General features: G+C 47.9%; 1 protein-coding gene across 1 annotated transcript in view; it reads left to right on the forward strand.

Moving 5' to 3' along the window:
* GYS1 (glycogen synthase 1) overlaps positions 1–27,692 on the forward strand; it is a 279,620-nt gene that overhangs the window by 175,545 nt on the left and 76,383 nt on the right. The window contains exon 6 of the mRNA XM_069605881.1: positions 2,757–2,874. Within this exon, the coding sequence (XP_069461982.1) occupies positions 2,757–2,874 (118 nt within the window). The remainder of the gene's footprint in view (positions 1–2,756; positions 2,875–27,692) is intronic.

The following is a 27,692-nucleotide window of genomic DNA, read 5'->3' on the forward strand; positions in this document are numbered from 1 at the left end:
CAGCGCATGACTGCTGGGTCAGTATATTACAACCTGACAAACGCTGTAAGGAAGGGGAAGAAATACTTGCTGTAGGGGTGCGTCAAGACTTTGACCCTAAGCAGGGGGGAATAAATGCTTAAGTTTAGGAGTCTGACATGGTAGTACCATAAGCAAGGGAGAGGAAATCCTTGCTGGTAGGAGTCTGCTTAAAAGCCAGTGCCAATTGGCCAGCTCGGCAACCCACGGATAAGAGGATGTGAATATCTGAGCCAGACATATACCGTAAAGAGACAAGGAGAGACGTTTGTACTTGCAAGACAAGGAATCAAGGATTTTCAAGACAAGAGCATTGGACTACATCCTTAGGATTTCTAAAAAAGCAAGCAGAGCGCTATGTTGCTTGGACAGAGGAGACCAGAAGCACGGTGGGCCTTACATCCCTGAAACTTTAATTTTAGCCAGCAAGCGACAGGAGTGATGTATTGCTAGGACTCTTGGATTAGAGCATCCTGGTAGGAAAGGTAGGCCTATCGAAAGAACTCTTTAGATGGACCGTTGCACTGTTTGTATTTCACCCTTCTGACACTTGTGAGAATAGTTGTCCCCTTCGAGTTTTAGTTGAAACTCTAATACTAGAGGTTAGGGGTCTACAGCCTGGGGCTCTCCAGATGACTACCACTCCCATCATCCCTCACTATTACCTACTCTAGCTTTGAGTGATGTGCATTGAAGTACAAAACATATGGGGAGCAAAAGTTTGCAGGTTCCTTCTATAGGTGTTAGTCGCACCCTTTTCTCTTTGTACATTGGAGGCAAATGATAATTTAGGGATGTAGCCTCGGGCCCGAGAGGTTGACTAACATCAGGAAATCCACCAAGGAACCCAGAGAGGGTATTGTTTAACCCAAAAAAGGTTGTAGTCGCCCTGCTCTAGAAATAACATGGTATGATAACCTGTTCAGTGGTTTTACCCACTTTGAGAGTCTTCAGCCATCGCTTTTTGCTCACTGTACCTTTCACAAAGGAGGAATCACCATTTGCATATCAGTCTTTGTCCTGCCCACAATTGAAGTGCAGCACCAAAATGCCAGGCAAACCTCCTTTGAACCAGAGTACCAACCGCAACCCCAGACATGTGTTTCAGCCTTGTTGGGCATCATCAGTGAGGTGGAGCTGTGCCTCTCTGAGCACAGTGAGCAAGGCTTCCACGTCTGGGTTCCCCCAGGTAATTTAGGGTGACCAACTACAAGTACCTTCGAAAAAAACAAAAAAGGTAGCAGACGCCCCTCTCTAGAAAGAACATGGCATGATAACCTGTTCAGTGGTTGGCTGAAACATGTGTCTGGGGTTGCTGTTGGTACTCTTGTTCAGAAAGGAATTGCCAAGTATTTCGGTGCTGGACTGCCCATGTTGGCAGGACAAAGACTGATATGCAAATTGATACTTCCCATCTGTGAAAGGTACAGTGATCTAAAGTGTGTCTGCGGACTCTCGAGTGGGTACCTTCCCAATGAACAAGTCAATTGGCCGTGTTTGTTCTCACAGAGGGCCGCATATGACTAGAATGGTGTTCTTTAACCCATCCTGAACGTTTAGTATGTCCTGTACTTTTTATGGATGTTCATCTCAACCATCATTACAAGGTTATGTGTGAAAATAAATGTGCAAAATCACTTTGTCTCTTGATCCTTCTCCTAGTGTGTTATTCACCTGTGTATATCATGCACATGTGTCCCTGAAGCATTTATTTGTGAGGTGCCTGCACACATTCCGATCCGCATGTGTGTTTGCGTCCCTGCACGAATTGCCGGGCAGGACCTGTCCCAGGTTTTGCCATCTCTATCCCTGTCCGCACCCTATAGGCTGCGACGGGTCTCGTGTGGTGGACAAGGGAGAGAAGTCACAGGGGCTTCTTTTGTCATTGGTGTGCTGGTCCTTTTGTTGTGGCTGGATTGTGCTGCACTATGTATTGTTCCGGGCATGATTTCAAAGGAATAGGGGTGACCTCCAGTGGAACGTTGAAGGTTAGGGCTATATTAATGTCCCTATACCCACCCTATAGTTTTGTATGTGTTCATGTGCCGTAAAGGTGGTGGTGGTGAGGCTTGACCCTGAAATTGGGGAGGGGTTAAATTGTTAACCATAAGCTCCCTCCACTTTTGTTTTCCACTGATCTGGGGACCTTTCCACCCCTTTTTCTTTATTTTGACAAAATTCACCATCCTTCCACTTAAAGTTACAAATACGGTAGGGTTATTCTACCCATTCACCGATGGTGGCAATTTTTTAGAGAGCCCCTTATTATTCTTCAGCGGTTTTGCTATCAGCATTCTAGAATAATTTTTCAACAGTCATGTGTTTTTTTTTAATCTCCTATGACTGTAAATCTAATAAAACATACATTTAAAAAAACAGAAATGTGTTTGTATTCTTTATGACTGCAAGGGGTGTCTTCAACAACCTCAAATAATACCAGCAGGGAACCCGCCCACGCAGTGATTTCCTGCGGGCTGTGATGTCACGTCCTGCTTCTTCTATGGTGGCTGTGTTGTGTAGCCGATTCTGCGCCACACCTGCCTGTCAGGGAATTGGCTGCTTTTGCTGGACTGTCCCCTAACTATAAAGCCGCCTCAGGAATACTCTGATACCCGACCAACCCGCTGTCCGCCTTTGTCCTCCCCCCACATCCTCTAGCTCCCGTGTCCTTTTGATATGCACTCTCTCTTCCCATGTTCATTCCAGCTCTGACTGCTTCCACCTTCCGCTCTTCACAGACGTGGTGACTCCGAATGGGCTGAACGTCAAGAAGTTCTCGGCCATGCACGAGTTCCAGAACCTACACGCGCAGAGCAAAGGCCGGATCCAGGAGTTCATCCGAGGACACTTCTACGGGTAAGGAACTGTCTCATCACACAAAGTGGTGTCCTGTTTCGGCTTAATTTAGGTCACTGCCTTTTTACTTGTTCTTTTTCTTAGGACGACTGATCTCGTCCATGTGTTCAGATGTGAGAGTTGGTGACCCGTCAGCTAGGTGCAAGAAGGCCACCTCCTGACTCTTCTAGTGGCTAATGTGGCAAGCAGGCAGAGGCAACTCTCAGGAAGGCAGCAGGGCAGTGCCAGATATAGTAGAACACAAGGGAGGGCCCACAGCGTAAATGTTTGAAGAATATTACTTTACTGTACAGAGACACCTCGACATGCCTAAAAAGAAGTCACCACGCCAACCAACTCTGCGTTCCCTCTATCAAAAGAGTTAACGCTGGAGGCATCGGTTTCCCCCACATAGCACCTAAACTATGGAATGCCCTACCCAATGCACTTAGATCTGAACCCTCCTTTCCTTCCTTTTGCAAATCACTCAAAACCATTCTGTTCAACTAGCACCGCTTCTCCAACATCCAGCATTTATAGTAACAAAGCTGCATCCTATGTAACCCTAAGCCTGTAATGTAACCACTGATTACCAGGAGCAGTTGGTAACGATCCCCTATGGATGCTGTGATCCCAAAGCCAAGGTATGCCGCTAGCTGGCTTTATTTGAAATGTATGGCTATTCTTAACTCACGAGGCGCAGTAGCCGAGAGATTTCTGCAAACACAAGCATTTTAATTAAGAGGTGCTCGTGATGCACATGAGCTGTACTGCCAGATTTAAACTCCTGCAGTACACCTCCACCATTCTAACACACGAGGTGTTTTCCATTTCCAAGATGGCCGCCCGTTTTTCATACCCTGGCCACCATGCTCAGCCCCTCCACCACAGTGATGCCTGCCACTGATAGGCTCATGGAGTAGGTGCAGAGGCCAATCGGGAGCCGGCTGGCGTGAGCCGGCCCTTCCTGGAAAGGCCCTGAAGGCAAGGCCAGCAACTGTCCTGAAACTGTCCCGAGCTGACCAGAGCCCAGGGCCATACCCCCTGTTCCTGCTCCTGAAACTGTGAGTAACATATGAAACCTGGAACATACCCACCTACCTAACAGTCAACTCACATTTACTTTGCCGCCTTATTTCAGCACCAACCCCAGCTTCAATAACCTGTGCTCATTTAGAGCTTTAATGCCTGTCCGCTGATTGTGTACTAGCTGCCTACTACTACCACCCCAAGCCCACAATGTACAACTGTTCTAACTTGATGGGTCCGACTTGATGGTCGTGCAGTTATGTAATGCCTCCGTCCCCAAGTACCGCTCGAGCAGAATGTAAAATACTGCGCTAGCAATCTTTGAGGCCACAGGTGGGAATGTCGTCGTCAGCCTGGTATCGGGAACGCCAGAAGGACCCTTGAGTACTGTAAGGCAAAGGGTTATAATCAAAGAAACACTCAAAAAGGCACTTGGCAATTGGCAGAAGGAGTAAACAAGATGCAGTGACACCAGCTTACCTAAAAGGGGTGGAGTGTAGGTAAGGAACCTATGCAGGGGAACCCACAGCAGGCTGGGATGATGTAGTTGACACTCCTGAAAGCACCTGGTGGAGCAAGACTGGATCCGTGGCAAAACGTGAAGCAATCCGAGGGTTGCAAAAACAGAAGGGCAATCCAAAAGCAAGTCCAGAGTACAAATAGGTGTCAGATGTCCGGGAAATCAGAGAGCACGCCAGAGTCCAAGGGTAATCCAAGAGCAGTTTCCAAGAAGCGTTCCAAGGTCGAAGCAAGGAGAGAAAACAAGAAGCAAAGGTAACGCATGGCAGTTCTCCGTAGAAGTAGCTGTGAAGCAAAGAGTCTTGTTTGCCGGCTTCTTTTGAAGAGGCGAGCGGTATCACGTGACGCATCACGTGACTGCTCGCGCACGTTGCGTGGAGCGCAACGCGGCCAGCGATTGGGGCTGTCGGTACATCCTGGTATCCTGGCGTCGCCGGCTGTGCAGGAGGCGCCATGGCAACCGCCAACGCGGAAAAGGGCGAAAAGAGGCAGGTCCGCCCAACATGGTATTCCGCCTGCCGTGTTTCCCCCGCTGGTGTGAATGGGAAATACAACGGCGAGAAGCGCCTGATGAGGGAGACAGGTGTGAGGGGGGAAGTGAGAGATGGGTTGTGTGAGAGGGCGTGACAACAACTGGACTCAGATGCCCCTTTACCGCACAGTAATGGAGTACTGAGCACCTCTCAGCGACAACTCCCATTACATATTGTGACTCCAATCGCATACCTGAGCCCGCACTCTGCATCCTATTGTACACCTACACCATTTCCCCATCCTCTCTGCAAAATTGAATCTAGGTGTTCCATTATCTGTGTATCTGAAACGCTGTAAATGTATTTCTATTTGCATATTTGAGCTTTGTACTTAGTCAATGTAACACCCTTTACAATCACTGCACCTACACTACTCCCATATTTGCATTCTGAACTCTGCTTTCAAGCCACACAATCCAGACCAGACCTAGTTAGCGCACCAATTCAGAACTTGATACAGACTCCCCCGCCTACAACACCCTACCAACAATGCACACATCCCTGCGCATCCTGCTCCCCACCTCCCACATAACAAGTATCATACACATCCTGCTCCTAGTACTAGCCACGCACCAATACCACTCCACTCACTACAACATGTCAACACCTCTCAACCATGCCAACAAACCCTGGCCAACTGACTGCCTCCTGCAACTCCAGACACAAAACACCCTACCCTGCAATACCTCCGAGAGGAACGGCAGACTCAGTTCAACACTGGCAAAACTCTATGAACCACTAGCCAGAACCATGGCATCTTCCAACAAACGAACAACTAAACACTGGTCCAATCCGACCACCACCAACAGTCCCCCCTCCAAGACCCAAACTACAGCTAGTCCCACCTTACCCAAGACAAACAATCCTAGCCTCAAGAGCGCACTAAAACTCTCGATCGCTAGTTACACACTCTACAGAGATAGCAGATATCATCCACTCTGAACAGCTAGACATCCTAGCAGTCACCGAATCTTGGCTACACGCCGCAGCAGGACACGCTCTCTCACTGGCCATACCAAACGGATATACCATTTTGCGATCAGACAGAACCGATACTCTGGGTGGAGGCATTGCAGTCATAACGAGAAACAATCTACACTGCAGACTAGTGCCATCCCCAGTCATCAACTCATGCGAGCTCATGACAGCCAAACTAAACATAAATAACACCCAGACACACACAATATACTTGATCTATAGACCTCCAGGCCCCATTGGGACCTTTGAAGACGACATATCAAATATCATCTCGAATAATCTAACAAAACTCCTCCCAAGTCCTACTACTAGGCGACTTGAACCTAGGTTATAACGACCCCAAAGACACACATGCTTCCAATGTGGCTAGTATCCTAGAGGAACAAGGATTTACCCAAAGAGTGCTCACCCCCTCACACAACAAAGGCAGAACCCTTGACTGTGTAGCAGACTACAACTGCAACGCCACGATAGCCTCCATATCCCCCAGATTTTGACAGATCACCACCTCATAACCTTCACCCTAACTACCGCCAAACCCACCCTGGCACCGACACCTATAGCGCTGTCGATTCCTACCTGGAACAAAAAAAAACATCACCTGTGACAAACTGCTTCTTCTCATCCTCCCTACACTCAACGATATCCCGGAAAACCTGGACCCCGAAGCTATCGTTAAAGAATTTAACCACATCATGACCACATCTCTAGACTCTATTGCACCACTGAAACTTAGACAAAGCAAACCCAAAGCCCATCTCAATTCATGGTACACCCCTTACCTAAAATCATTACGCAAACAAAAAAGGCATTGTGAGACATCCTGGCGAGCACAACCTTCTGACGTAAACAAGGCCAACCTCAATTCCTTCACAGCCCCATACAAAAAAGAAATCATCCTAGCTAAACGCGAAACCTACAACGCTAGAATTGCCCAAGCCAACTCTAGCACAAAAGAACTCTTTGTCATCCTCAAAGAGCTAGAAGCACCCATCCCTGTGCCAGACAACTGCATCAAAGACCAACTCTGGTGCTCCAACATACAGCAAGCTCTAGCCAACAAAGTCACTACCCTTCAAACAAAAATTGCCAAGAAAAAAGCCACACTCGCAGACAACCCATCAGCGTCATCCTAGAGCAACCAAGTAACTCTACCAATCACCCCAGATTTAAGTTTTCCAAAGTCCCCATAAAAGAAACAGAAAATACCATACTATCTCTCAAACCTACCAACTGTCAAGGCGATCTATGCCCCACTCGACTCCTAAAGGATGCTGCCAGAGATCTGGCCCCCTTTATCACGAAACTTATCAACTCGTCCTTCTCCACCAATACCAGCCCATCCAACCCCAAAGAATCATGGGTGCTTCCTCTACTGAAAAAGCAGTCCCTAGACCCACTAATACCCACCAATTACCGCCCAATTACTACAGTGCCTTTTCTCTTAAAGATCTTGGATAAAATGGCATACTCCCAGATAGAAAAATACTCGGAAACCAACTCTCTACTAGGAACTAGGCAATCAGGCTTCCGGCCCCAACATGGGACAGAAACAGCCCTCTTAGACCTCAAGTCACAGATGGATGAACTCCGGGATGTAGGGAAATCGGCCCCCCTTCTTCTCCTGGACTTATCAGCTGCATTCGACCTGGTCGACCACAGGGTCCTATGCAGCCACCTGGACTCGGCAGCTCACTTCTCCAAAGAAGCCATAGCATGGATACAATCATTCCTAACCAACAGGACTATGAGTGTCTTCTCCCCCATGGCAGCAGCCAACCCCATTCCCATAACTTGCGGAGTGCCCCAGGAATCTTGCGTCTCACCCACCCTCTACAATATCTTTACCAAGCCCCTATTCGATAACCTGGACCTTCTGGGTGTCACCTACACTAAATATGCAGATGCACCACAGATTCACCTACCGCTTTCAGGTGACTACGACAAGGATTTGGCCTTGGTGAACAGGATATATCTCATCATCCAGGCATGGATGGCCACCACGGTCTAGGCCTGAATGATGACAAAACAGAGATCATCATCATCATCCTGGGCACTCCCTCGACCTTCAAAAAACTCAGCCCCGAATACTCTGCATTCAACATAGACAACAATATCATCACTGTCGCCAAGGAGGTTAAGACTCTGGGCTTCTATCTGGACTCCACTCTCTCCTTCTGCAAGCAGGTCAATGCCCTGTCCTCATCCACGGCATATACATGCAAATTGATTAGAGCCGGCAAGGACTTCCTGTCACAGGACAGTTGCATCACCCTAGCCAGAGCCCTCATTTTATCCAGGCTGGACTACTGCAACGCTCTATACATAGGAGCCAACAAACAAACCATCAAAAAAATCTAACTCCTACAAAATAATGCGCTGAGGGCAGCCCTAGGAATCCCCAAGAGAGAACATGTCTCTAACACCAGAAGAGCCAACAATTGGTTCTCCGCTCTGGATAAAATAAAACTAAAAACTGCCTCACACACCCACAAATGCTTAAACAATTCAGCACCCTATCGGACAGATTCACTTTGAAGCCGACCACAAGAATCGCCAGACTCGCCAACACCAACTACCTCTGGGTCCCCAGATACAAATGCGCCAAAATCGGAGGCAGCAGCTTCCAGGTCAATGCAGCACTCCTATGGAACTCGCTACCACCCCCTCTAAGAATCAATCAAACCTATCACAAGTTCCGCCAGAGCATCACTAGCTGGCTCAAAGATGCCGACATCTAGGCAAATACCTTGCTGATTCTGCCCGGCACCCCTCTCTACACTGCATGCACCAACCGCATCAACTGCTTTGTAAAATTATGCATGCCGCAATGTACCTGCCTGTATATATCGTAACCTTATTGTGCCCACATGTAACCAATCGGCACCTGCACACAAATGTATTTTACATGTTGTAACCAAGCTTCGAATATCCTTGTGCTTTGCGCCTGAATACCCTCGGGTCTGGAGCGCATTACAAATAATAAACTAAACTACTATGCAACACTAAGCTATGTAACCACTAAGCCTGTAATGCAACCATGAACCTCCAAGCATGTAATGTAACCGCTGATTGCTATGTAACCACCAAGCTTTGTAGCCTCCAAGCTTGTGATGCAACCACTGTCTGCTGTGTAACGACCAAGCATTCTTATCCTTTGTAACCAGCAATTCTCTCCGTAACAGCGCCACGATGCCTAAGGGCTGCTGCACGTTTTAAAAATGATAATAAATAAAACATTGTGCAGGTTATAGGTAAGTAAACTGTTCAAGAAATACCCTTTGTAGTGTCCAGAGTTCATGAGCCAATGGGTGTAGGTCAGAGGGGCACAACTTGTTTTGGTGGAGAACCGAATGTACCGTGCCACACAAGTAACATACACTGGGCTGAACTGTTATGGGACTGAGCTAGTGGAAGGCCCATCAGTGCTTGAATTCGATTTTTTAAAAACATTTTTATGGTTTTTAAGGTGTACTTTTTGTATGTATTACTTTTTCTAGCGTAACATGTGTTACATAGCATTTTAATTTACCACTTTGATGTTTTGTATTCCGCAACTGAAATCATGTTTTTAAATTGAAGCAAAACTGCACATATACTACAAAGACCTAACACATGACAGACTTCGAGACTGAAATCTGGCCAGGCAACAATTATTAAACTCATGTGACTTGGTGGGTGGGGCAAGCATAAATAATGTCCCAAAGCGCTGCAGGTTTGCACCAGTGGTTTAGATGGTGTTAGAGGTCAACTGGGGCCCTCCATTGCACAGTCAACCCATTTGTTACTTATGGGGAGCTTCGGACCTGCATCCGCTCAAGCAGGATTTGGTCTCACATAGAATGAATGGGAGAGACTGGCCGGCATCTGATAGACTGAACAGGATACTGAGCTTTACGGCTATGTAGGCCTGATGTTGGGCTTTAGGAGCAATCCGGAAGGCTGGTGTTCCCCTATAGTGACTAATTACGGAAAAGGGAATCCAGAGGATACAATTTTGGAAAAAGGGGAATCAAGAAATTTAATTAAACCTGATCCATTATTTGAATATCAAAATTTTAATCGAGAATTAATCATAGCACTCAACAATTTTACATTGCAGGAAAAAATTTAAGAACACATAATTTCACATATAATTCATCTCATTCATACAGAGGCGTCCATTAACCATTCATACATACACAACAATAGCACATATAAGTTAAAACTTTATCTGAGAAACCAGAGATGAGGTCAATTTTGGACATCAATGTGACCCATCCTAAACTGATGACCACCTGAGCAATTTGTTGTGGTCTCTCGTATATATTCATTATATATCTCTTTTTAATGAAGACAATAAGTAATCAATTGTTAGGACTTGTTGTAGGATAAAGTTTGAACTTATATGTGCTATTGTTGTGTATGAATGGTTAATGGACGCCTGTGTATGAATGAGATGAATTATATGTGAAATTAGGTGTTCTTAAATTCTTTCCTGCGATGTAAAATTGTTGAGTGCTATGATTAATTCTCGATTTAAAATTTTGATATTCAAATAATGGATCAGGTTTAATTAAATTTCTTGATTCCCCTTTTTCCAAAATTGTATCCTCTGGATTCCCTTTTCCGTAATTAGTAATGTACTAATACCCTGGCCCAGAGTGTGGGGTCCCCTGTATCTTTCAGATAAATATATGTTCCCCTATAGTGAAACATCCCCCTCCACACCGAGCCCGTGCTTGAAAAGTCAAAGTTCAACAGTGGCTGTACTAGTTTGCAGTGGCAACGAGATGATGCATGCAAGCAGGAAGGCAGAAGACTCTGGAGAAGGTGCCGGACCAAAGACAAAGTGAACCGAAGCTGGGGTATGCTGCAACACTCCGTTAGCTGAAATCGCAGTTGCGTTAGTCCAGCGGCTAAGGGTCAGGTAAGAATTCACACTGCACAGAGACCCAGGCTTCTGACACTGGATTCCTCAGTCTCTTCTTGTCCGGTCTACACAGTGGCGGGTAGCGAGGCTTCTCTCGAGGTGTTCATCCAGACTGTGCCGGCAGAGTTGGGGCCCGGGGAGCAAGATGCAGTAAAGGGACTGCTTTGGTTGGGCGTTATCTTGTGCTTTGGTACATGTCCCAGAGTTGGGCAAGGTAAGCATGCAGATACCGAAGTTATATACGAAAAATGGTAGCCTAGTGTATACTCCGACTGCAATAAAAGGGGTGGGTTCTTTAAATCCTTTGCTAGCCAACTAATCACTGACTGCCACATTCAAACCTCTCTCCTGAGTGTTTACTCAGGATCTGAATTAGTCGGAGGGTCCCACATAGTCTGTTCGTTCAGTGGACAAATCTGGCCCTGACCAACGGGCTCTGAACTCCAGTGCTGCCAGATGCCATGACCCAATGGTATTACCCAAACTGTTCGAGTACAATTCTCTTGCCTCTCTTGGCCCATTCCCTCTACCTTCTCTAACGGTGAGAAATCTGGGGGTAAAGTTCTCATCTTCACTGATGATGACTGAGCAGGTGGGTGCAGTTTGCAAAGCCGGCCACTTCAAACTGCAGACTCTGAGAAAGGTTCTTCCCTTCATCCCTGGTCATTTTCATGCCCCGGTGGTAGGAGCGCTGGTCCTTAGTACAGTGGATTACTGTAACTCGCTATACTACGGCCAACCACACTATCTACTTAATCGTATCCAAATGTTGCAAAACGCAGCAGCTCGAGCAATACTGCGCCCTTGGGCACGCTCTCATATGGCCCCACTTCTGAAACAACTGCACTGGCTCCCTATTGAACAACGGATCCCATTTAAATCCATGTGCCTGGTTCACCGTGCCTTTTACAAGGTGGGAGCGGAGTATTTGCAGGAGAAATTTGTTCACTATGTTCCCGCTCGCTCCCTGCCCTCACAGACTGCACTACTACTTCTGGTTCCTCGCTTCAAACGTGCCCCAATTGGCAGTCGCGCCTTTTTGGTGGCAGCAGCAAGGCACGTAACTAACTTCCTTCGGCTCTTCGTGCTACTGCCAACCATCTGGCCTTCAGACTAGCTTTAAAGACTCTTCTTTTCTAAATATCTGTCTCACTCTTGTTACCCTCCAGCGCCAAGATGCCTTTGGCGTATGCTGCGCTTTATAAATCCATATAACATAACCTAACATAACAATTGTTCGAATGATACAATTGACCGAATTACAGGGGTCCGAATTGACCTTCTGCACAATTTAACCCTATGGTCATTTTTATATATATATATAATGGGTTGGGTCGGGGTAATAATATAAGGGGATTGGGTGGGAGTTGGATTGGGTGGGAGTATGCAGGGGGTTTCCACCCGCATATATATCTTAATTGACCGTTTAAATTCGGTCAATTGTGCAGAAGGTCAATTGTCATTTGAACACTTCGTATACAACCGACCCAATATGGGACACCCTTTCACACATGGAAAACACGTTTTAAATGTGAAATTGAATTTGATTTCTAACCCAGGGGTGTCCTCTAGAGCATCTTCACGGAAAGAGTGTTCCCTCCAACCTCCCTACCGCCAATTCTAGAAAAACACACAAAGGTGCCATCAACCAAAGTGAGATTTGGATACATGTGCCAATTTACTTGCAAAGGGAGGCTCGTTTCTTTGGGATACCCCAAACCTCTGAGGCCTAATGTCTCCCAGGGGGCACAGAGCCACGTTCCTTATGAGTCGGGGTGGAAAAAAAAGGCCAGCACACCAGTTGGGGAGAAGGCAAAAAGTTCTGTCTTGCCAGAGGTACAGTTTAGGACTTTCATCCATACACTATCGAGAGAAGCTGTCGAGTCTGAGAAGCAGGGTAGTTTTACTGGCCAGAGCTGTGTCGTCGGTGTAGGGGAGGTGTATACAGGAAAGTAAGACTTGCCAGGTGTGTAGAGTTAATCACATGGCGGCAAGACACACGTGTGTGTGTCTGACTCTGCAACACCCCTGCTCGCCTTTCGTAAAGACTGTTATGTGGCAGGGATGGAAGCATAAGCTAAAAGCAGCTCCTGGGTATCGGGCATCGCCCTTTAGGCAGTAGCTACCTCTGGGGAACCAGGGGCTAGTATACAGTACACATCAAATCGAACGTGTGTCCAAGGCGCAGACTCTTTTGTCCATAACATATTCTCCATTATGCTTGAAATCCCCCAGAGGTGGCCTTTATTCTCCTTTGTACACGTTCCCAAACATAGACACTTCATATCAAGTAACTATGTTTAAAAGGCGCCACTTGCATTGGGGAGTCAAAAGCAGCCCTGCCAGTTGTTGGTTTCAAGCTAACAGGGTACTTCTGGCACGTAACCTGAGCTAAACCGCCCCGGGTCCTAGCTAATTGGACCCCTTGCGGTTTTCCTGTTGTCCAATATGCCTGCGCAGAAGTCCTGGCCTTTATGCCAGTGTCTGCCCAGAAATCCCCATAAGGGCTTCACTTGGCCTCCAGACGCTTTATGCTATTCGCGCCCTGTGTGGATGTTTGCCTCTGCAGGTAGTTTTCTTGTATGCTCCTTATTATGCTACCAGTATAGTTGCAACATCCGTCTTTAGAAAGCAACTCTTTTATGTGCGGAGATTGCGACTTGGACAAGCTTGCCCTGAAGAAGTGCCCATTCAAGAAACCGAAACCATGCTCACGATTGCCACATGTTGTTTTTCTCGCCAGCACATTGGTCAATTTTATGGCACTAATAGGTTTTTTTTCTTTCTTGTTGATTTATTTTTCTGTATTGATGAGCCAATGAATGCTATCAGAGTTTATTCTAATTTAAATCTGTATGAGATGTGCCCCTCCAATTATAACACAAGGAAATCTGAGGTCAACTTTTAGATCTCTTGCTCTCCATTGTATGGCTTACTTTCCTTGGGAGGGGGTAAAAGCTTGCCCTAACTGCAATCCTTGCTCAGTTAGGCCTGGTACTCGGTGCCCTGAATGGTTAAACTATGGCTGAAAGTGCCTCTGGCATCGTCCGGGTGATGCAATGTGGAGTGGCCACGTGGGGCACAGCCAGTGCTTTATGTGGGTTAAGAAATGCGAGTCTCGAGCTATATTTGTGGTGAGGCGTAGAAGGTGGGTGGTGTGGCCTAAGAATTGCGCGTAGCTAAGGAAACTTAAAAAGACATGTGACCATACCTGCCTACATTCCCAAAAGCAAAACCCGGGGAAGGGGACGACTCGACCACTTTAAAAAAAAAAAAAAACGGCTGAGAGACACGCGAACACGCAAACAAAAGAAAAAGAGCAGTTTCTTTATTTTTTTTTACGCGGGTGTCACTGTTAACATCAGTGCAGGAGCGTGGGCGGATTTTCTTGCAATGCGGGAAACCTCGAAGACTCTACGCTCATCCCCGGAGACCCCGAGAGGACCGTAAAAACCCGAAGTGAGACTAGACAGGTAGCATGTGACCCATTTTGCAAAATGAGTGGCCTAAGTGACAGGATCGAGTTTTCATACTTGTTATGAAAGGAAAAGCAGTCTAGTTTAACATGTCTGTACCATAATCAATCGGCAGTCAAAAATGGATCACACTGACCATACATTCAAAAATAAAAAGGGAAGAAAAGTCAAGACCTGTACAGGGACCCGTTCATCAGTTATTTGAAGGGCAATTCATGATTTGTATGCATTTTAATAATTACAGGCGTACAACTACTTTTGTTGTTGTTAGAAACCTGGTATTGGGTATTAAGTGCGTTATAAATAACCTATCATATCATTAACTGGCTGATCAAACCCGGTTTTGTCTTTGTTTTCTCCTCCGAGTATTTAACAATCAATGTTCTAACTGCAAATGTAAGTAGCTTATCGGCGAGTTCAAACTCGGTGTGATATTGACATCTACCGGCCAAGAGCGGTAGTGTGACTCTTCATTGACTTTAAGCATGTGGGGAACCTGCAGTGTCGGAGGTGGGAGGCCTTTCAAATCTAATGGGCCTCCAGACCTTGGGCCGGAGATCCTTTGTCTCTGGCCTAGTTTAAACCCTTTTAAACTGCTGCTGCCTTCCTTTGTTCTGTTGTGCAGAAAACAGTTTATTAGGTCGCTGCACCACATAGGGAATGCCACCCAAGGGAGAAGCTGTACCTTGCTGCCCGAGCAGGCGGATGGCTGCACGCGCCTATGCTCATTCCGTTCAGCAGAGCCAGCTGAAGGTGCGCTCAAGTGGTGAGATCACACAGGGGCGCGCGCAACTCACACAATGTTAATTAAATTCATTAATTTAATTAATTGAATTGGTTTAATGTTAATTGTCATATGTATCCTGTTGTTAAAATGTGCAGCGCTTTGGTGTAAAGCGCTATATTAAAATAAATACAAATACAATGTAAAGTGTCGCATTTTACATTGTGTGAACTAGTGGCGCCTTTTACAGGACACTGTCCCCCTCCCCCAAAGTAATAGACTGATACTGTCATGTAAAGTGTCAGTCACTGACTTTCTATTGGTGAGTGACAATAGCGCCTATTCAACAATAACGCCGGGTGAACAGCAGGGGGCTTTCCATGTGCGAAAAATCTTGCACGGGTAGACCTGGGGCTCACTGCCCTTCAGCACACGAGTTAGTCGGGGAGGATGGTGGTAAGAGGCAGTGGGGTACCCAGGAGGCGAGGCACAGAACCTTACAATGAGGTCATCCATCCCCCTGCCATCATGGGAAAGGGGGAGCGGGCAGTGGGTAGGGGTTCACTTGGAAGTGGGGCCTGAAGGTCCGTATGGGGGGGGGGGGGAACTGACCAGGACAAACATGGAGCAATATTGTAGGAGATGGTTCTTGGGACACCCTCCGAAAAGCACAAACGCAAGTAGCATTGCGGGAAGAGGTGGCATGGTGGGGGCGGCATTACGGGAAGAGGTGGCATTGTTTGGGATGTCTGTCTAACAGATAGGGCAATGTTTAGGTATCGGAATAAATGTAGCAGCGTGTATGCCTTAGCGGCGGAGGGGTATCGGGAGGCATACCCTGAGGAAGAGTGAACACACGCAACACAGTATTTTGGGATGCCAAAACCGGCCACCTTTTTAATTCCACATTAAATCATAAAACCAATAACATGGGTCCTAATCAACAACAAAACATCACGCAATGATGTACTGGCAAGGGGTCCAGGTGGCCCATGGCCCCCCCCCCCCGCCTTAAAGGGCGGTGCATGGTGTAGAGGCCTTGGCCCCTCCCTACCATGCCCTACTCGGGGAGCATTACCGCGAGGCAGCCCCTTTTTCACCGTGCCCAGCCGCAACCCGGTCCCACCACCACGTCCCCGCTGGTAGCCCCAAGTAGCTGCGCCTCATTCCACCTCCAGAGTCCCCCATAACGGGACCTCTGTGTCCACATGGTCCTCCCCACCTGGCTGCGCTCACCTCCTCCTTAAAAAAAACTAAAAAATTAATTCTAAAAATAAAATGGTGACTGGGATGGGAAAACGTCTTCCAACAGCAGACAGAGGCTCAGGCAGGGTCGTGTATCTCCTAGGGGACGAGCCAAAGAACTGTGCTCTGCCCGCGCGCTGCTTCTTCTTACTGATAGATTTTTATCCATCAGCAGTGATTTTTGGATACCGAGGCTTGAGCCTCATTACTCCATCTTCTCAGGTTGAGTATGTAGTCGTGGGTTGGTATTCTTCTTGGGCTGTATGGTCTTGTCACAGTAGGGCGCCAGGGGGTGCTTTTAAGCCCCTCAGATTGGCGCCACTTCTCCCACCGAGCTAATGCCTGCAAAATCGCCTTGGCCCCCCCACTGGGGACCAGTTCTCGACGGCATCTGCCCGCCCCCTCCTCCAGGACGGCCCCACCCGCCCAAAATGGCAATTCCGATGTGGCAGACTTTTGCCTCCGCATGCAGGCGGCATAAGGAAGGTGGCACAATGACCTAGAACACAATAAAGATTAACCCCTGATGATCTCTGCGCCTCCTGCGCTGTTTTTTGTAGAATGTAGCCACAGAACGCGTCACAAGGCCACCAGACTGGACGGGTGTTGGAAAGCTCCCAAAGGGGTTGTAGAAGAAAGTCACTTCAGCACCTCTGCAAATGGAACCACCCGTTTCTGGGCGGCCTGTAATCCAGCCAGGATCATGCTAAAAACCAAGTGAAGTTGGACCCGATCATTGATTATTATGCTGGTGGGATCTATGCCGTGCTTGGGCGCAGACCCTCCGCATAGTCTTCAGGGGGGACGTGGAGGGGGTTAGCAGGCCCCGAGTCCTAAAAAATAATCCACTCGTTTGAAAGGGACAGCATAGGAAGTGAACATTTTTGTAATGTAAATATGCACATTTCATTCAACTTTTTAAGTGCACCAGACAAATACACATGTGCCATTAAAATCTATTTTCCATTGCATTGCTGGTGGTTAGAAATGCATGCACCTTTAAGATCCAAGAATAAAGATTTTCCATAAAAACTTACTAGAACGTCTTAATTCTATTAAAGACACAGGGGCAAGCATTATGCTTCTCTTTCTTTATTTTAACATGTAGAGAAAGCTCAGCAGCAAGATATTTTTAGTGCACCTGAGTGCCATAGATCATACGCATAGAAAAAAAGTGCACGAGAAATATAACAAACATATACAACAAACTAATAACATCTCATAATATGTCCAAAAGTCCCTGAGAAAATACCAAACTCAATTTCCCAGAAGACTTGCTGAAAGTTCATCCAAAGGCCACCAACATGTGGCCTGGGTCCTCCAATGGGTGTCTGATTCCCCTCATAACAGTCTAGAACATGATACAACTTCCTCTTTCAAGGCTGCGAACTTGGCCGTCCATAGAAAAATTGCAACAGAAGCCCTCTCAAAGCAGAAGATAGAAACGTGCTGCGGATTAGGTGGACTTGTCTGTTGGCGCTGTCAAGAGAGAGATAAAGAGCTCAAATTACTTAATGTATATTACAACCCTAGTTCCCTTAGTGGGGTGGGAGAGAAATTAATTGTGTTATTTTGAGAAACATACATACATTCAAAATGATCAATTATCCTTAGTGATGTATATAATAATTATCAAGTGTGATACATGCTTCATTTCTCGCCGGGTGGGATAATGCTCGCCTCTTGGCCTTTAATAGAATTAAGACTTTCTAGTAAGTTATTATGGAAAATCTTTATTCTATGTCAAGACCGGAGGCTCACATTATGCTCGTTTGAAGCTTATTTACTGCAATGGATGCTGGCTGTTCTACCGGTTTTCAGGTAGAATTGCTTGAATATAGATTCACCTGCCCAGTCCGCCATCCTCATATCTTCCAGTCGGACTCCTACCTGAAAGGCCTTGGAAGCCATGGCTCCTCTCACGGAGTGGGCTCCCAAGTGCAAAGTATCTATTCCTGCTTGTGCTAAAGTCCACCACACCCAGCGTGCTAAGGTTGGAGCGGAAACTGCTTTACGGGGTTTGCGCGGAGCTATCAATAGCTACCCATTAGGAGAGTTCCTAAGAGGAGCCGTAACCTCTTCGTATGCGTTCAGGCATCTGACTAAGCAGAGCTTGGGCTGGTCCCTAAAAGCGGGGAAAGAAATCACCCTGGAGTTGCATTGCGTTCTCCTATGTATATGTCACACCATGCCATCAGGGGAAAAGGTTCTACCTGCTAGGTCGATGGCTCTGAAGTCAAACTCTCCTGCAGGAGACAAGGCAGAGCAGTGTAGTGAGTTTGCCAGATGGAACAGTGCGGGATAACTCCTCATCATCTGGCCAAGATAGGAAAAGATTTAGCACTTTAACGTCCCAAAGCTTGTTGTAGCGGGACTGAGGTGGAACTGTAAGTCTGACACCCTTGAGCAGTGTGCAAACAAGGTGATGCTCTCCTGCTGGGATCCTATGGATGAGGTTGTGGCCTGCCGAAATAGCTGAGCGGTAGGCGTTAACTGTCCTGTAGGCAAGACCTCTTTCAACTAAGGATGCTAGGAAATTTAGAATTTCTTCTATAGGTGCTGAAACTGGATGTAATCCTTTGTCTCGGCACCAGGTCCTCCAGGAGCTGGAGTATCCTTTGAGAGTAGCAGGGGCCCAGCTCTCCTCAATGAGTCTGACCGCCATGTGTGACTTGCCGGGAACTGTCCACCTTGACCTGAAATTCTCCAGGCTGCTAGGATCAGGGATCCGTTGAGGAGTAGGGGGTGACGCTGCCCCGATGGATCCAATAGGAGATCGGGAAATCGGGGTAGAAGGATTGGAGAATCCAAAGTAAGTTCCAGAAGAACTGGATACCAGGTCTGAGAGGTCCAGACCGGGGCTATGAAGACCAATTCTGTTTGTTCCTGATGGGACTTCGCCAGGATCCTCGCAATCATGTTGAAGGGAGGGAAGGCATTGTGTACCCCTTCATTCCAATGTTGCAGGAAAGCATCCGTCGCAGTCACTGCTGGATCTGTTTTCCAGCTGAAAAACACTTGTAACTGGGTGTTGAGGCGTGAGGCAAACAGGTCTTTGGACATGGGACCCCAAGCCTGCTGGAGGGCAAGGAAGATTTCTCTGTCGAGCTTCCAGTCGCTGTAATCGACTCATGCCGGGAGTACTAATTCGCCACCACATTCGTGAGGCCTGGGAGATACTCTGCTGTGACCGAAATCCGGTGTTCTAGACAGAAATGCCAAAAATCTTTGGCTAGTTCCACTGGGGGCCGAGATTTGGTGCTTTGATATTTGATTGATGTATCTTACTACTGAAATGTTGTCCATCTTCAGCAAGATGCAACAACTCGCTCTGCCTCTGGCAAAGGAGCATACTGCGAAAGAGCCCGCGAGGAGCTCTAGGCAGTTTATATGCATCTCGAGTTCCTGAGGTGACCATGTTCCTCCTGTGGCCAGCGGGCCGCATCTCGCTCCCCAACCGGAGCGGCTGGCATCTGACTCTATCACTATATCTGGAGCAGATCCGAAGATTGCTCGACCGTTCCAGGCTTCCATGTGTGTGAGCCGCCAGTTGAGCTCCATCCTCGCTTCTGGCGAGAGCGTTAGACGCTTGGGAGAAAGAGACTGTGTCGTAGGTGCTGGCCTTTTTAGTCTCTGCAATTCCCGGTATTGAAGAGGCCTGGGAAATATTGCTTGGATAGAAGAGGAGAGCAGTCCTATCACCCTCGCTAGCTCTCGAAGAGATATGCAATCATTTTGTAGGAGTCTGCGAATCTCCCGTCTGGTGGAGTGAATTTTGGCCGTCGGGAGACTGAGATGAGCAGCTTCAGTGTCTACTACAAATCCTAGAAACCCTGGGTTCCTGGATGAGTGAAAGATCGATTTCTCCCAATTTATGAGGAATCCGAGACTGTGTAGCAGGTCTATGGCCAGCCTGGTCTGTTCTACCAGAGCTTGAGATTGTGCCATGAAAATAATATCGTCCAGGTATACTATCAGCTGGATGCCTTGTTCCCTTAAATGCCCTACACCTGGTCTCAGGAGCTTGGTGAAAGCCCAAGGTGCTGAGGAGAGTCCGAATGGCAAACTCGTGAACTCCCAGTCTCGGTGTCTCCAAGAGAACCCCAGATAGCTTCCGTGGTCCTGATGTAGGGGCACCGTGAGGTACGCATCTTTCAGATCCAGACGCATAAGCCAGTCGTTCGGTCTCAGGATATCCCTGCGCATGTGAATCCCTTCCATTTTGAAATGGCAGTAATTTAGGTTTATCACCGGGCGCTCTTTCTGCTTTCTGCGTACCAGAAATATGGGGCTGAAGAAACCGCCTTGGCTTGGGCAGGGGCGAATCGCTTGTTTCGAAGCTAAGCTGTGTATTTCCTTGTCCAGCGCTTCCTTGTCCGCTTTGGACATCGTAATTGGGGCGGGGTGATCTATTTGAAACGGTTGTATGAATAATTCTAGGTGCATACCGTGAACTGTCTCTCTAACCCATGCGTCCCCTGATAGGGAATCCCATGCATGCGCAAAAAGACCTAGCCTCCCTCCTATAGGCGTTTGCGACGCTGGCGCTGCTATAAGCACACTGACCTGTGGTTTGTTGCTGGGCTGTGTATCGTGCGGCTCTTCTCCAACCGCAACCTCTTCCTCGCACTCTTGAAGGGAAGAAGGTATCTAAGCGATCCTGCCAGGCATTGTGTTGATCCCTAGATTGTTGAGGTCTTCGATCAAAAAAGTATCGGCCGGAACAGCGTCCTCTACCTCGTCCGGCCCTGGAGAAAGTTTTTGCGGAGAAAACTCTTTTGATGGAGGCTTGAGCTTTGTCTAGAGCTGTAAAGGTGCCAACAAATTTAGACATTTCCTTTTAGACGGGTATCGCCGAAGAGCAGACCCTGGGCCGCAGCCCCGGATTCAGTGTCTGCTAATTCACTTAGTTTGGCGTCAATCTTGTAGAGGCTGCGTTTGCGATGCTCTGCTGATATGGCACAGCTGGCATTACCCAGCAAACAGATGGCTCTTTGGGCCCAACCCGAGAGAATTACTGGATCGATAGGGTCGCCTGTAGCTATGGCTGTTTCAGCTAGGTCCATCATCTTCGCTAGAGGACCAGTGACGTCCAATACTCTGTCCTGACAGGACCTGCAGGCACGATCTATGCCCTTTCGTGGGTCTTTGACATTCTTTCATAGAAAAGTAATCATTTTTCAGTCTAACTCTGGCGTCAGGGCCACTTTGCCTGGAATTTCCGGGCGTGGGCATTCTGCCTTGAGTCTCGCTCTAACCTCCTTGTCCAGGGGCTTGCGTAACCTGGATTTGATGTACTCTGTTGTTCTCGGAGACAGTTCCCAGTAAGGTAGATATGGGATGCACTAAGTCTTCCGGAGTAAACATCTCCTTAGAAGGAGAATGTTCCTTGGTTGGCTTCTTAGGGATGGGGGCTGCCGCAATCCCTTAAATTGAGGGTCGTGACCCTATTCTTTGCGTGTCCTTGTCTGAAGAGGTAGGAGATTGATTGCCAAAATCATATCCCTCTTGATCAGTGCCCTGTTGGTATCCTTCTGAGCTTGAGGGTCTAGTACCCCGGTTTTCTTCCTCGGGGCGAAAGGGTCTATCAGTGGAAGGGGTTTCCTTCCTATCCAAAAAGGCCTTTTTCAGCCTGGAGAATGTGTCTGATAGGGCAGCAGTGGCTGGTTGTAGCTGGCTCGGGGAGTGTGGGGGGAGTCGTAGAGTTTTTACTCAAGTGAGCCGGGATACATCCCCCATTTCTCTTTTGTGTCTTTTTTTCTTGGTAGGGAGTTCTCTTGCAGGTGCTCCTCCATGTTGTCCAGGCGCTGCTGAATAGGCAGGAGCATTTCTGATACAGCTCTTTTGATACTGGTCTCCACTGAAGAACCCAGCACCTTTTTTGCCATTGCCACTTTGTCTATTTGATAAGTATCTTCCTCATATTTGGACCAATCCTGGCCTTCATGAGGGAAGTACTGGGCTGCTATTCTTACAATTGTACTACACCTTTGTGTTCTCCTTTTAAAAAAAAAAAATATTATATATATATATATATATAATATTTTTTTTATGTCTGTGGGCACAGAACACCTTCTCTCAAGCCCTGTGTGTGTGTGTGTGTGTGTGTATATATATATATATATATATAATTATGGAAACGTAACGGAAATGCGCTCGCAAGCACCACAATGCTGAGTAAGGCACCTGAAGAGCAGGAGCTCCCTCTGGTGACTGCGGGCGGCGGTCACACGGTAGTCTGGGCTGCTTCCCCGGGCTTCAGAAACTCGAGCCGAGTCGGGGAAAGCGAACGAGTGACACGCGCGAGGGTTCGCAGAAGCGGAACCTCGCGTTCCATGTCTACACGGTTAATAAAGCCAAATAATAAATAGTATACGCGCGCACTGTCCTCTGACACCAGCAGGAAGCAGCTGGCGTCTGAGAGAGAAAGATCACGGAAGCCGAGAGGACGCGTAATGCGTTCCTCAGACGAACGTGTCAAAAAAGCAATTAACACCTCGGAAAGCGCGTGGCTGTTATACTAGTAATAAATATAGTAAATAACGTGACAGAATGAAATACATTAAAAAATAACAGACTATGAAACAGTTCTACAACATGATGTACTTATCTCTTGCTGTGAGCAGCAAAGAAAGAGTAAGTTGCATCATGTTCTAGACTGTTTGAGGGGACTCAGACACCCATTGGAGGACCCAGGTCACATGTTGGTGGCCTTTGGGCGAACTTTCAGCAAGTCTTTTGGGAAATGGAGTTTATTTTCTCTGGGGACTTATGGACATATTATGAGACGTTACTACTTTGTTGTATATATTTGTCATATTTCTTGTGCACCTTTTTTTCTATGCGTATGACTATGGCACTCAGGTGCACTAAAAATATCTTGCTGCTGGGCTTTCTTTACATGTTAAAATAAAGAAAGAGAAGCATAATGTGAGCCTCCGGTCTTGACATAGAATCGCTATCAATCACTAACAAAACCCAGCCAGTCAAATGAGACCTTTTCGTGCTCCATTACAGGCAAGTGAAATGGTCTTAAGGTTAAAGGGATGGTTCGCCCCAAAAAATGTATTTCAAAAATAGGTAGGCAATATTAAAAAAAATCGATTGTCAATTTTTTTTTTCCCAAGTCTCTATGTAAAATTTTGAGCAAATCAAGCTCAAAAAAGCACATGGGGGCATCCATTTTGTGAAATGGATGCCCGCCGCTGTGCTCGCTTTGGCTTTTGCGGCACTAATGAAGGAAAAGCCAGCCAGCTGTAGTAAACAAAAGCTACCACTGGGTGGCTTTTCCTTCATTGGTGCTGTACGCGTAGGATGGGGACCGGAGACTACAGGCAGAAAAGCTGCAGCTGCATCTCGGTAAGTGCTATTTTTTAAATAAAAATAAACACTAGCTGCGTTTTTTTTTTCTAAGTTTTCCGGGCTGGAGGAGCCCGGAAAACTTAGAAATAAAACCGCAGCTTTAAAAACATTGTATTTATGTTTGCGGTAGCTTTTGAAGCGATCGCAAACATAAATACAACGTTATTGTTTTTGAAAACGCTGCGGTTTTTCTTTCTAAGTTTCTCAGGCTCCTCCCGCTCGGAGGAGCCTGAGAAACTCAGAAAGAAAAACCACAGCGTTTTCAAACACAACTGCGTTGTGTTTCTGCCTGCCGTGGCTATCACTTTGGGTCTCCGGTGCTCCCGCAGGAGAGCACCGGAGACCCAAAGTGAAAGCCAAGGCAGGCAGAAACACAACACGGTTGTGTTTACATGCCGCAGTGTTTCTGCCTACAGCTGATTTCCCATTTGGGACTCTCGGGCTCCCCACGGGGGGCCCGAGAGCCCCAAATGGGAAATGCTAAATGCTGCAGTGTATATGCCTAAATCTGCTTTCCCATTTGGGGCTCTAGGGCTCCCCACGGGGAGCCCTAGAGCCCCAAATGGGAAAGCAGATTTAGGCAGAAACACTACGCGGTTGTTTTCTGCAATGCTACATGCTGCAGTGTTGCTGCCCAAATCTGCATTCCCATTTGGGGCTCTAGGGCTCCCCGTGGGGAGCCCTACAGGCCCAAATGGCAAAGCAGATTTAGGCAGAAACACAACGCGGTTGTGTTTCTGCCCAAATCTGCATTCCCATTTGGGGCTCTAGGGCTCCCCGTGGGGAGCCCTACAGGCCCAAATGGCAAAGCAGATTTAGGCAGAAACACAACGCGGTTGTGTTTGAAAACGCTGCAGTTTTTCTTTCTAAGTTTCTCAGGCTCGGAGGAGCCTGAGAAACTTAGAAAGAAAAACCGTAGTGTTTTCAAACACAATAACGTTGTATTTATGTTTGCGGTCGCTTCAAAAGCTACCGCAAACATAAATACAACATTTCTAAAGCTGCGGTTTTATTTCTAAGTTTTCCGGGCTCTTCCAGCCCGGCTAGTGCTTATTTTTAAAAAAAAATAAATAGCACTTACCGAGATGCAGCTGCAGCTTTTCTGCCTGTAGTCTCCAGTCCGCGTCCTCCGAGTCCTGGCACCAATGAAGGAAAAGCCACCCAGTGGTAGCTTTTGTTTACTACAGGTGTCTGGCTTTTCCTTCATTAGTGCCGCAAAAGCCAAAGCAAGCACAGCGGCGGGCATCCATTTCACAAAATGGAGGCGCCCATGTGCTTGCTTTTGCAAATTTTGAGCTTGAATTGCTCAAAATTTTACATAGGGACTTGGAGAAAAAAAATGCCAATCGTTTTTTTTTTTAATATTGCCTATCTATTTTTGAAATAAAAATTTTTGGGCGAACCATCCCTTTAAGTATCTTGTCGTGCAGCTGCACGACCGGGGTTCAAATCCTGTGTGCAGCTGCACTATACATTTTAAATGTATGCATCCATTTTTTATTTTAATTTTGATGAACACCCAGGGAGGTCCTCTACTTGTCCCCTCTGGGTTAGGTCATTTGCGCGAGAGAGAGGAAAATGCAAGTGGGTGATTGAGTCGGCAGAGCCAGTGAGGGACACAACACAAGTTTCTTTGGAAGGCCATAGGCCGCATTTATTTAAAGTCTTCCATCCCCAAAATGCGACAAAAATGCATTACATCATCCAGTGGTCATGTCATCATGACGTCATAAACCACATTGTTAAATCATCAATTACATCATAAGCTACTCTAGCGTGGGGGGAGTGACCATGCCCACACCCCTCAACACCCCTGGAAGGGCCTGAGGTAAATATGTAAGCCCCCTAAACCACTGACCAGACCCGCTCACCCCATGCATGGACCGGTGAGGACCGCTTCAAGAGCCCCTGGCCTGCCACCTCACCGTTCTGCACCGAACCACGGAGCCTAACGTAAATCTGCAATCACTCTCCCTTCCATGACCCAAAAGGTTGAGCCCCTTGCTCAATCCAATGCAATGCGCTCCAACCTACCGCCACACTGCCCCTGGTCTACCGGCCAGAGGCACTCCCCACCACTGCCTGCAACTGGTCCCCTAGTCTCCCGGCACCACTACCTGCCATTACTTAAGCCCATCACATAGGACCGGATACGGCCAGACTTCCTCTCCCCCCTACTCCACTGGACCCCGGAAACCCCCGGGAAGCACCACCTCACTTAAACGTAGAAAAAACATTAGTCTGTGGTGTGAGCCAGCTGGAATTTCTTGGACGCTTTATTCCAAGTCAGGCCGACCACCGCCCACTTCTCCGGTTGTAGTGAGGCCTGCAGATATTACCACCCCAAAAGCAGAACCCTTAACACAGCTAGCATTTCCCCAGCCAGCATGTCTGGCGTCATACTCCCAGTCGTTGGGTCTCATCTAGAGATACAAAACATGGCATGTTAGATACAAATAAAATGGGAAACCAGGCAACACCACGACTTCTCGCTCCATGGAACCAAGAACCAAGCCCCCCCCCCCCAATACCATATAAACCAACTTCTGCCACTCAAACTACTGGCCCAGAGTCCCTGGAGGGGGCAGCTCTCATTCCACCTGGTCCTACCCCAAATGACACAGGAACCCCATCCAGCCCGGCCTCACCCCCCACCGGAGGGTGTGTCGCGTCAACCACCTTACCCCCCATGGGGAACACACCTGCCTGACATATAGTGACCTCCTCGTCACCCAGAACATGGCAACCCCACACCTCAGCAACCACTCGCAACCAATGTCGACCACACTAAACCCCACACCAACCCCTGGTGTGCCAGACAAAACCAAGATAAAAACACTTTGGGCCCAGTGCTCCTCTGAGGTCAACCACAGCTGCAACCCAGGAGCCCCTGTCATCCAATGGCGTCCTCGCCACCTGTACACTAGCCACCAGTGTGCCAGCCCCTGAGAAACAATACCCTGGCAGCCCACCAAAAAAGTAGGCCTGCGTCCAGCACCCCCGGATCTCGATCTCCTGGCCCCCCCAGGCCCTTCCTGCCCCAAAGTCATCCCCAGCTCCACTCCACGTAGGACCACCCATACCAATGACTTCAGAACACCAAGGCTGCCACCAGGGGGGGCAAGCATCTCCCACAACTCAAGAAACCAAAACTGACCACCTGTCATGCACTATGGGCAATGCCCCCCACCTAAGGGGTGCAACCTTACCCGCCATAACTTTCTGCTAATGGTACCCAGTGAACCCGCCCACCCCCGGGCCCTCCACTTGCCTCCAGTGCCCCAACCTCCCAAACACTAACGCGTTACACTGGCCAACTGGTCTCCCAGAAGAGAACACCTGCCCCACCCCATGGGTGTTGCTCCTCGACCGACAAGTCCCTTGCGGACTGACGCCCAAGGACAGGGGGTGCAAAACATATACACCCCAAGGCATTACACCGAGACCATCCATGGACCTGCGCCCACTCAAAAGGGTGTAGCTTCTTTCCAGGCAAGTCCCTTGACCACTGACTCCGAGGGGCGTCATCTGCGGACTGCCCTCTGCCGCCATTATGCTAGGGAACCAGCTTATCTCGCACAAGCCCCCTGCCAAACTGCCCCCACCGGCACATGTCACTCGGTACGAGCATTGCCCAGTGTAAGGGTGATAACCCCACCCCCTACAAACCTTCGGAAAACCGTACCCGGGGAGCCCCACAGACCCTCTGTCTGCATGCCAACATCCCTGGATCCCGATTCCCCGGCTCCTGCAAGCTCTATCTGCCCAAAAAAGCCCTCCTGCCCCACACGACATGGGACCCACACACAATTGGCTCTGGACCCCATGGGGTCAACCTTCGATCAACACGAGTCATCCAAGAAACCATAACCGTCACTTAGCAAGCGCCGATGCCCACCAGAAGATGCAGCCCTTTACAACCGCACCACATTAAAATGATACCCGAGGCACCCCCACACACCTGGCCTGCGTACAGCGTACTTGAGTCCCAGTCTCCCGGCCCCTGCCTGCCCAAAGCCCACCAGCCGCACTCCAGTTGGGACCACCGCACGCCAATGGCT

The sequence above is a fragment of the Ambystoma mexicanum genome, chromosome 1p (genome assembly GCF_040938575.1).
Source record: "Ambystoma mexicanum isolate Mex_15411 chromosome 1p, UKY_AmexF1_1, whole genome shotgun sequence".
In the NCBI taxonomy this organism is placed as follows: domain Eukaryota; kingdom Metazoa; phylum Chordata; class Amphibia; order Caudata; family Ambystomatidae; genus Ambystoma; species Ambystoma mexicanum.